Source organism: Gossypium hirsutum, chromosome D04 (genome assembly GCF_007990345.1).
Source record: "Gossypium hirsutum isolate 1008001.06 chromosome D04, Gossypium_hirsutum_v2.1, whole genome shotgun sequence".
Classification (NCBI taxonomy): Eukaryota; Viridiplantae; Streptophyta; class Magnoliopsida; order Malvales; family Malvaceae; genus Gossypium; species Gossypium hirsutum.
The window spans coordinates 23,331,218-23,342,699 of record NC_053440.1 but is presented as its reverse complement, the minus strand read 5'-3'; the positions used below and the strand labels follow the sequence as shown (position 1 = coordinate 23,342,699).

At 33.4% G+C, this 11,482-nt stretch overlaps 1 protein-coding gene across 1 annotated transcript; it reads left to right on the top strand.

Moving 5' to 3' along the window:
- Positions 1-5,838: 5,838 nt before the first annotated feature.
- On the top strand, positions 5,839-6,819 carry LOC107899391 (probable glutathione S-transferase). Its single transcript, XM_016825091.2, has 2 exons — positions 5,839-6,184; positions 6,255-6,819. Exons 1-2 carry the CDS (start codon positions 5,873-5,875, stop codon positions 6,603-6,605), a joined length of 663 nt encoding a protein of 220 aa, XP_016680580.2. The 5' UTR covers positions 5,839-5,872; the 3' UTR covers positions 6,606-6,819.
- Positions 6,820-11,482: the final 4,663 nt, after the last annotated feature.

The window sequence follows — 11,482 nt, the reverse complement described above, 5'->3', positions numbered from 1 at the left end:
TAGACTGCGCCCAATACTTATCTCAAAATTTGCTCATATCTTCCTTACTTTAAAGCACTCTCTATTCTTACTCTTAACTCATATCCTTGCCTCGCCATTTACTCTGGCACACACTAGCCTTTCTATTCATCCCTTGTAACTATATGGGGTTGGCCATTCATTCGGTATTCACCCAAAGGTGTTGTCTTCAGATGGTCATCATGAGATCCATTCTTCAGATTCTGCCACAGGCATTCCTTCCCGAAAATAGCCACAGAGGCTTTACTTTCAGAGACTCGCGACAAAAGCGTCCTTTTAACAGAGATAGCCATAAAGGCATTCATTTAACAGAGATATCCACAAAGGTATTCATTTAACAGAGATAGCCACAAAGGCATCCTTATAACAGAGATCGCGACAAATGCTTTCTTATAACGTAGATCGCTACAAAGGCTTCCTTATAACAAAGATTGCCACAAAGGCATTCTTTTAACTAAGATAGAAATATAGACATTCTTTTAACAAAGATAGCCACATGGCTTCCTTATAACAAAGATCGCCACAAATGCTTTCTTTTAGAGATAGCCACAAAGGCGTCTATTCAGAGATAGATACAAAGGCTTTCTTATACAGAAATTGGTTTTTATGACGTTAGGTATTTGCCTAAGCTCACCGTTGTGAGGTTTTTCCCTCATCGCTAGTACTCAACCAACTATCATTTACATATTCCATATAATGCCATGCCCTAGCCATGGTCTTACACCATATGGTCTTCAGAGTGCCATGAACTTTTTCTTTTAGAGATTCGTGTTTTTACTCTTGATGGACCCCTTTAAATGACTCCAAAGACAGACACAGACACTTAATGCAGGCTCATACTTGACAAACTTATTCCTTTCAGACTTCTTCATGACATATGCATTCATACTTATAGACATGTAACACATTCTCGTAAACTTCATGCATGGATCCTTCATGCAGTGACTTACTCATGATAAAATTTTTCACAACAAACTTTTTCATGTCATCAAAATACACATATACACACTTTACTCATTTAGACATATTAATCATTTTCCATATGAATCATTCATACAAGTTCATTAGACATATATTTCACATAGAATCATCACATCATGCATTTCTTAGCTTGTTTTCACAAAATGTTCTAACATGCATAATACATTTTCAGGAGTCAACTTAGAGACTCACCCGACTTGTGTATTTAGCAACTTTAAACACCATATTCGAGTTTCTATCAAGTATATTGACAACTCCTAATTGACAGAACATGGGAACTCATCAAGATTTGTACACTTAACTCACTTTCTTTCAGTTTGAACACCAAAAATCTCTAAATAAGACTTTACCATACTTATTTTACCCAGCTAAACCAAGTTGCTCCTTAACAACTTAGTATGTGAGGTTTTAGATCTTACCTTAACAAGGGGCATCTTAAAGCCTAGATTGATATCTTCGACTCAACTTGAATAATAAGAGGAATTCTCTCCGTTTCTTCCTCTTTATAAATAGAGATTAGTTCTTGAAGAAGTGAGAGAAAGGTCCCTATAAACTCAAAATTATATAGGGGTTTTCTACATATTGTTACCACCTTTTTACTTAAGAAATATGTTTAGTTGAGTAATTGTTATTAAAATAAGTGAATTTTACTTAATTAGTAATATTGGGCATGAATTTAGAAAGTATGTGAAATTGTGCTTAATTACATGATTTTTGTACATACTTTATGTTATTTCCTGTTAATTTATTAATATGTGATTTTCACTATGTAGGAGGACCATTGAAGATGTGATTAATGTGAATAAACATTGGACATGCACAAATTAATTCATGTGGACGACAAGACCATGTAATTTGGGTCATGGAGTTGATAATTTGACCTAGTAAAAGATGTGCTAAAAGATGGACATGTTTGCTAAGTTATTGGACTGATAAATCGTCCAACAAGGGGAAACTAAAGCCAAGTTTTGACACAAGTATATGGTAGCCCTAAAGCAAGCTTTGGGGCATTTAATTGAAAGTCCTTATAGTTGGAAAATAATAAGAAAATTAGCCCAAAAACTTATTGTTGAAACTGTCCACCCTATGGCTATTAATAGCCTTGGTTTGAATTTAAATTGAGGAGATTAAGTCATCCCCTTCTCCTTGAAATATGGCCGGCCATGTGTGGTAGAAAAAAAAGGAATTTTGAATATTGTTTTAGCTAACTCTACCCCTTACCTTCACCTATAAATACCATGCACCAATCCCTTAATCCCTCATCCCTTACAATTCATTTCTATTCTCTCATTAGCATTTTCTCTACATTCCATTTCCCTTTTCCTTCCCTTACATAGCCGCCCATCTCCTTTCCATACTTTAGCCACAAAAGTTTTGTCAAAAACATTCTTTGGCCGGTCACCTTAGGAACTCCTTAGCAAAGAAGCATTGAGCAGAATGGAGGAGTGCATTAGTCAGAATAGATTCAAAAGGTTGCTGAACTGAATCAGTCAAAATAGATCGGAAAGGTTGTTGCAAACCTACAAGTCCTTGATAAATGCATGGGGGTGCCACCTACATGGAGGAAATTGTTAAACTAAGTTTTACTTGGTAAATAATTTTGGATATAACAAATACTATGTTTTTAATAAAAATCATTTTAAACACAACGTGACAAAAAAGTTGATCTCAAATGATATCTTAAAAGAAAAAAATCTTGAACTTATACTTAGAAAATTTTTCAAATCCAAGTTAGTTAAACCAAAGTCTTAGACATTTTTCAAACAAACTAAAATTTCTTCAGGCCGAAAAGTATGGATCCAGTATTGATAAATTTAAATGAGTATCGATAGATTCACAAATTTATCGATACATTTTTTTGTATCGATACGAAAATGACATTTTATTTTGAAAATGTTTACCAAGTATCGATCCGGTATTGATACCTTTTTTTGGGTATCGATAAATTTCTTCAAGTATTGATACAGGTATACATTAATCGATACATTTTTCAGCATTGATACGAAATTAGCATTCTGACTTGTAAAGTATTTATCAAGTATCGATACGGTATCGATACCTTTTATTTGGTATCGATTAATTTCCATAGGTATCAATATAAAGAGTTCCAAAGGTCACTGAATTAGGCATTAAATTCTTTTGGTATCGATACTTGTAGAAAAAAATCGATACTTGTTGTTGCAGGTGACATTAATGCTCCAGTATTTTTATCCCCAACGACTCTATTCAATATCCCAACAACCACAATGGTTGTAAATCAATTGAAGGGTATAAATACCAACTTCTAAGGGTTCTACAACTAGAAGTGAGATTATTCAAGTTTAAAGATCAATCAAACAACCTTTGTGCTTAATTTTTCCATACTTTTCTTTCATATAAGCTCAAGTGTTTTCTTTGTAATTGTAACATTTTTATCTTGTGAGGTTTCATTGTTTTCTTATTTGTTTCTCTTTGAGAGGGTTTGAGTCATAAGACTTTTGTATAAATCTTAAGGGGGTTGTAAGGTTAAACATTGTCCTCAAAGGTTGATCAAATTAGTAAATTTGGAAAAAAAAATCCTTTGTAAGACCCCTAACCTGGTCCAGGTGTTGAACCTGAGTAATAGAATGTTATAGACTAATACGAAACATTTACATACCAAATAATAGTTCACAATTCAATTCAATATCAATTAACCATATTTAATCATGTATAACATGCAATTAAATGAATTTCATGTTTATATCGAGCTTACAAAAGCTTAAAATCAACCTGGTAAAAAACAAGGATTAAATTGAAACAAAAATGAATAGATAAGAAAATTCTGCAAACAGGAATCGCACGACCGTGTCCCTTGACCGTGTGAAAGGTTGATGCCATGTGGGATGGGACACCTGGCCTTGTGGCCAAGCCGTGTTATAGCCTGATGCTGTGTGGAGCTAGAGTCACATAGCCGTGGAAATAGACTGTGTCACTCATTGATGCCGTGTGGGTCAAAAGTGCAAATATTCTAAACCCAAACTTATTTGATTTTTAGTTGGTTATGAAATCCTAAGAGCCGCCCATGTGACAAATTAGCGCTATGTGTCCAAACTTTTCCTAAGAAAAATTTCATATTTACTTCTCCTTTTCGGTTTTTTCTTCTATTTTTCCACATATATAGAAAAATGGGGTTGTAATAACCTTTCTTTCTTTTTTTCTTCATATATATGAGTTTCAAAGATTATTTTGCAAAGTATATGAGTTGTATAATTATTTAGCAACAAAGTCAATGCCAATCGAACTAAGATTAAATCGGCTATTTTTAATATTAATTTAAGAATATAATTGGGAATAAAAACTATTTTTATCTATCTTTAAAAAAAGATGTGTTTATATATTCCAATTTTTTCCATATTTGATTTTTAGTTGGTTATGAAATCCTAAGAGCCGCCCATGTGACAGATTAGCGCAATAGGTCAAAACTTTCCCAATAAAAATTTCATATTTACTTCTCCTTTTTTATTTTTTCTTCTGTTTTTCCACATATAGAAAAATGGGGTTGTACTAGCCTTTCTTTTTTTTTTTTTCATACAAAGATTATTTTGCAAAGTGTATGACTTTGTATAATTATTTAGTAACACTTTCTAACAAAATAAAGTCAAGAAAAATTAAAAAAGTAAACAAAAAATTTTAAAATTATTTTATAATCATTATTAAATGTTTTTATTAATTTAATGTAAATATTTTTCATATTAAATCAATTTAATATAAACATCTTTTATACTTATAATGAGTAAACATGTGATTTCACTTATTTCTTACTTTAATTTAATATTATAATTTACTTTTCAATGTAGTTCTAAATTTCTATATTCTTTTAATAATGTTATGAATTAATTCAAAGATACAAAAAAAATCTTTTCATAGATTTATTAATGTTTACAATAAACTTGAATTCTCATTTACTTTTTATACCATAGTTAAAAAAAAACTTCTACATTTCATAAAAGTATTTTGTTTCTTAGTTAGTTTAAATATTATTTACATTAAATATATTATATATTATTTATTTATAAAAAATAAATATATTTATTCACCTACAATTGAAGTGTAAAAGAATTAATAAATATAAATACAATTCAATCATAAATATATATGAAAAATTTATAAAATAAAATAAATCAAACCACTAAAAAATACAACCAAACCGCCAACCAGTACATAAGCAAACAAAACCCATATTACAAGGGTATGAGTACTCAAAGACCTACAGCCTAGTCTTTGCCACTTAATAATTGGTTTTTAATATGATTCTCCCAATAAGAAAGATAATATATTTTAAAAAAATCATTTTATTCTTTCTCAATTTCAAAATTAAATAAATTAGTTTCTCTTAAAGTAATCAAAGCAATTTAATTCCTATGAATATAAAAAATGAGCAACTAAGGATAATTAATCACGACTTAGACATAATTTTAATTAGTATAATAATAAAATTAATCCTTAAAATTTACACATTCTATCAATCAAGTCCTAATTTAACAAATTTATCCCATAGCGTTTGTATAAATCTGTAAATGTTGAGCTTGAATTTGTTGAACTTATTAGAATTAATGTCAAAATAACGAAGTATATAAACATTAAAGGCTAAATTTGTTACTATACCAATCAAAATTATGTACAATTAACGGAAGGCATTAATGTTATGCTTAATTCTCCTTAATTGCTCGCTTTCAAAATTAACGAGGATTAAATTGCTCTAATTTTTTCGAAAGAGATCAATTTACTCAATTTTGAAATTAAGAGGGATTAGAGAGGTCTTTTTACCAAAAATATAGTTAAAATAGAGCCAGTGAAAATTGAAGTAGTATATATGCTGTTAAACTATGAAGAATGAGGAAAGCAAAATAAAATGGCAGAAGAAGTGAAGCTTTTGAAGACCTGGTCAAGCCGTTTTGGATTAAGGGTTGTTTGGGCGTTGAAGCTCAAAGGTATACCATATGAAGCAATAGATGAAGATCTGTCCAACAAGAGCGCTTTGCTTCTTCAGTATAACCCTGTCCACAAGAAAATCCCAGTTCTTGTTCACAATGGGAACCCCATCTCTGAATCCCTTGTGATTCTTGAATATATTGATGAGACATGGAAGCAAAATCCCATATTGCCCCAAGATCCTCTACACAGAGCCAGGGAACGGTTCTGGGCCAAATTTAGTGATGAAAAGGTAAGGATCTTCTGTTTCTGTATCCATTTGAGAAAACATAAACGTATCTCTATTCTTGTTGTTGGCGCAGCTACTACCATCAGTATGGGGTGCTTTCACCAAAGAAGGGAAAGACCGAGAGGAAGCTATGGCTGCAACGATGGAGAACCTGAAATTCGTAGAAGAAGAGCTGAAAGGAAAGAAATTCTTCAGTGGAGAGAAGATAGGCCTGGTAGATCTTGTTTTCGGTTGGCTTGCTAACTTGATCTCTATTTTTGAAGAGGTATCTGGCTTCAACATAGTTGGTGAGGGATATCCATTGTTATCGGCCTGGATGCAAGAATTTTCAGAACTCCCTGTGATTAAAGATACCTGGCCTCCTCGTGACAAGATGATCATCAAGTATCAAGCACTTTATGACAAATACCATCCTGCAAAATGACCTGTTCCTGAGGTTTTTCCATTGGTAGTTTACATTAAAAGTTTAGGCATCATATTGCTGCAATAAGTTCAAAACTATGTGTGTAGACAAGGCCTTGGAGCTTATTTACCATTAATGAGGGATTTTCCTTTGTAATCTGTCAAGAAACTGAAGTTGTAATTGTTGAACCAGATTGCCTCGTGAATTATATCAGTTGTTGCTGTTTTTTTTTTCACTTGTTATCCAATGGCAGCTAGCTAATGCAAAGAAACAGCTTAATCAAAAGGATTGTTAGTGGAAAATAATAGTAACATAATAAAGCTTAATTATTATGCCTCCATAAGCACACTGAAATTTTCATTAAGCAAAGCAGGTCCAAGACAGCAATAAAGTGAATATTTACATGCAGGACTGATTTATCTTTCTTATCAAAATCCTTGGCTTCAAAATGTATAGTCAGGAACACAAGGCTGAGAACCGCAAGTATTAAAAGAATCCATTTACTGAGCAGCAAAAATTAACTTCCAAGGAAAATGAGAAAAATAAGTGTTAAAAAAAGTCACACTTTCTAGTTTCCACATCTATTCATACAAATTCACCACAATGGAAGTAGACGATGATGAAATTAGAGATTAATACTCTAATATATTAAGGAAAAACTCACTCAAAACTATATATTTTTTAGAAACATGTAAAGATATATATAGACGAAGCATTTATTGAATCATATAAGGAAAGAAGGTCTCTAATTTAGAATCTCTAAAAATCAGCTATAAACACTAAAGGTTAGCTATTCAATGTTGTCAAATAATCAAAGATTCTCAACACTCCTCCTCAAGTTGGTGCATAGATGTCTTGCATGCCCAACTTTCAAAGAAAATTATGAAAAATCTTATTGCTGAACCCTTTAGTAAAAACATCAACCAACTATTTTTCGGATGCTAGATAAGATTGACTTAAAACACCACTGGCTACTTTTTCCTTGATAAAATAGTGATCAATTTCGATGTGCTTGGTCCTATTGTGCTGCACTGGATTTTGAGCTATGTTGATGGCCACTTTGTTGCCACAGTACAAGGTTGATCCATTTACGTTCAACAACTTTAGCTTTTCTAGTACCTTTTGTAGCCATAAAAGCTCACAAACACCTTGATTCATAGCCCTATATTCAACCTCTGCACTTGATCAAGCCACAACACTTTGTTTCTTGCCTCTTCAAATGACTAAGTTTTCTCCCACAAGAGTACAATAATCCATTGTAAACCTTCTGTCATCAAGAGAGCTAGCCCAATCTGTATTTGTAAATATTTCTATCTTGATATGACTATTTTTGGAGAATATCTACATATGGGCTTCGCGAGGGTTGGAGAGAAGCTATCATTGATCCAAGAAATCAAAAACGTGTTCCTTTTTCACCATCTTCTGAAAATTTTCAGCATCACTGGTACAAGTTGTTTGAATATGTTGATAATAATTAAGTTCCTGCCACAAGCCACTTAACTCAGACAAGCTACTATTATGAGCTTTCTGCAAAATCTTTTGAACGAGATCTGAATTTCTCGGAATGCAAATTCTATCTTTGAAGTATAAACTATCATCGGATCCAATTTGAAAGTTTGAATCAGGAGTCATTTCAATCTGTTTTTGTTTAGCTATCAACACATCATCGCATTTATGAGCTTCACAAATCTGTTGTAAAAACATCGGTCTAGCTTTCAACTTAGCTAAGATTGAACCATCATCAGTCAATGTCAATCGTGTGTTTAACCCTCACAAAGCAAATAAAGATTTTCTACTCAAAGCATCAACAACTACATTAGCTTTTCCCAGATGATAATCAATGATCAAATCATAGTCTTTCAACAACTCGAGCCATCTGCGCTGTCTCAAATTCAAATCTTTCTGCAACATTAAATACTTCAAGCTTTTATGATATGTGAAGATATGAAATTTTTCACCGTACAAATGGTGTCACCAAATCTTCAAAGCAATCACAATTGCAACCAGCTTTAAATCATGCATCGAATCATTCTTTTCGTGCGATTTTAACTGTCTAGAAGCATATGCTATTACTTTGCCCTCTTGCATCAGAACATAGCTTAAACCATTTAACGATGCATCACTATAAATCACAAATTCTTTACTAGGCTTTGGCTAAACTAACACTAGTGCCTCCGTTAACAATGCTTTTGATTGATCAAAACTTTGCTGACATTTCTCAGACCACTCAAATTTAACCTCTTTTTGCAATAATCTTGTCAATGGTATAGCAATCATCAAAAATCCCTTGACGAATCTTTGGTAATACCCAGCTAAATCGAGAAAACTTTTAACCTCAGATACATTTCTCAGAGGCTTACAATCAACAACAGCTAAAATTTTGCTCGAATCAACTCTGATGCCATCTGCCAATACAACATGTCCCAGAAAATCGACTTCTCGAAGCCAGGATTTACATTTGCTAAACTTAGCGAATAATTACTTTTCGTGCAAAGCTTGCAAAACAAATTTCAAATGCTCGGAATGCTCTGACTCATCCCGTGTATAAATAAAATATCATAAATGAATACCACAACTAATCTGTCTAAATACGATCTAAAAATTTTATTCATTAAATCCATAAATATTGCAAGTGCATTAGTCAAACCAAACGACATCACAAGAAAATCATAATGTCTGTACCTGGTCCTCAACGCGGTTTTTAGCACATCTGAATCTTTGACTTGCAACTGATAATAACCAGAACGAAGATTACTCTTTGAAAATACTGTCACACCTTTCAATTGATCAAACATATTGTCAATACTTGGCAATGGATAATTGTTCTTGATCATCACCTTATTGAGCTGTCGATAATCGATACATAACCGTATAGACCTGTCTTTCTCCCTAATGAATAACATAAGAGCACCCCAAGGAGAAAAGCTGGGTTGAGTAAAGCCCCTATCTGTCAACTCTTGCAACTGTGCTTTCAACTCTTTCAATTCTATAGTTACAATTCTGTATAGAGCTATCGATATCGGGAATGTTCCCGGTACCAACTCAATACCAAACTCAACTTCCCGGGTCAGAGGTAGCCCTGGTAACTCTTCTGGAAACACATCCGAGAACTCACATCCACCGAAACCGATTCTAGTTTTAATTCTGAAACCCTAGAATCAACTATATACTCGAGATATGCTTCACAGCCCTTGCTAACATATTTCTATGCCGTTATAGTAGAGATTATACTAGATGTACCATCCAATCTGTCTAACTCAATTCAGACCCGTTTACTATCCTGACATTTTAGCACAATATGTTATCTTCTACAATTCACAATAGCATCATGCAATGTCAACCAGTCCATACTTAAAATCACATCAAACTCATCAAAAGTTAACAACATCAAACTAGCGGGGAAATCGTAACCCCTAATTTTCAATAAACATGATCTACATAACTGATTAACTAGTACACACTAACCCAAGGGATTCGTAACTTTGACAGTATATACAGTGAATTTAACAGGTATTTTCTTTTAGTCTACTAATGTAGTGCATATATGCGAATGAGTTGATCTATGATCAATCAATGCATATACATTAATATCAAAGAGAGAAAAAATACCCACAATAACATCTGGAGTAGTAGCTTCCTCAGAAGCCCGGATTGCATAAGCTCTAGCCGGTGTTCTCACTTCAGACCGTTTATTTATCTCGTTATTCTTTCCTCGATCGGGAGTAGTATTTCTAGCATTTCCAGATCGTCTACCCCATTGAGAAGTTACTTTAGGACTCGAATGCTGTTTACCTCAATCTCTACTGGAATATCCTACTAAAGTTGTGGAACGGTTGTGGTGTTCCTTCAATCTCTTTGATGATGACTGTTATAACATTCCAGTTGATCTCTTTCTCGAATCTCTAGCTTCAAAATCATCTTTTCTCTTTTCTTGGCTAAGCTCCTCGGCTTTATGTACTCGATCAACTAAAACGACAAATTATTTTAGTTCAAGAATCCCAACTAAAAGCTTTATATCTTCATTTAACCCTTCCTTAAATCGTTTACACATATCAACCTCAGTTGGAATGCATTCCTGGGCATATTTATTCAATCTGACAAGCTCTCTTTTGTATTCAGAACTTACATACGGCCTTGTTTAAGCTCAAGAAATTCTTTACGTTTCTGATCAAGAAATCTCTGACTTATATATTTTTTTCGGAACTCGGTTTGGAAGAATTTCCAATATATCCACTCTCTCAGCACAACTAAAATCAACGTGCTCCACCATTGGTATGTTGAGTTTTGCAATAGAGATACATCAAATTTAACACACTCTATTGGTGAACAAGATAACTCGTCAAAAACCCTGATCATGTTTTCAAACCATAATTCTGCTCTCTCAAGATCATCTTCTGTAGTAGCTGTAAATTCTTTAGCCCGATATTTACGAATTTTATCTATTAGCGGCTTATTAACTCGCATTGGTTCCAAACATCGAGGAATTACAAGGACCGATTAGGGAACAAGTGGGGGTGGAAGTCGTTGAGTAGCCGGGTTCATTCATACAAACTCGATAAACCATTCATTCATCACCTAGAAGAATGCTTCCTTAGCCTCTCCTCCTCGGCCCTTAGATACGAGCCTTGTACCACTCAATGCTGCTCCGTGAATGGAGGCTTGTGCATTACTCTCAACTTTATTAGAGTCGGCTCAGTTGGATGTCATTACTATATGAAAACATATTTCAAAATGAGTCAAGAGTTATCACACTATCACAGGTTATATAATGGCATGTATTTCTAGACTTAGACACACTACGTTCTATCCGAGAAGCAACTAAATCGTAGCTCTGATACCAATAAATGTAACACCCCTAACCTGTATCTGTCACCAAAATAGAGTTACGGAGCCTTATT

What these genes read in the sequence shown, in the direction of transcription:
- LOC107899391 (XM_016825091.2), top strand. Translation starts at nt 5,873, where the DNA reads ATGGCAGAAGAAGTGAAGCTTTTGAAGACCTGGTCAAGCCGTTTTGGA. An exon ending in CCAAATTTAGTGATGAAAAG is followed by an intron (nt 6,185 to 6,254) that starts GTAAGGATCTTC and finishes TTGTTGGCGCAG; the next exon opens with CTACTACCATCAGTATGGGG.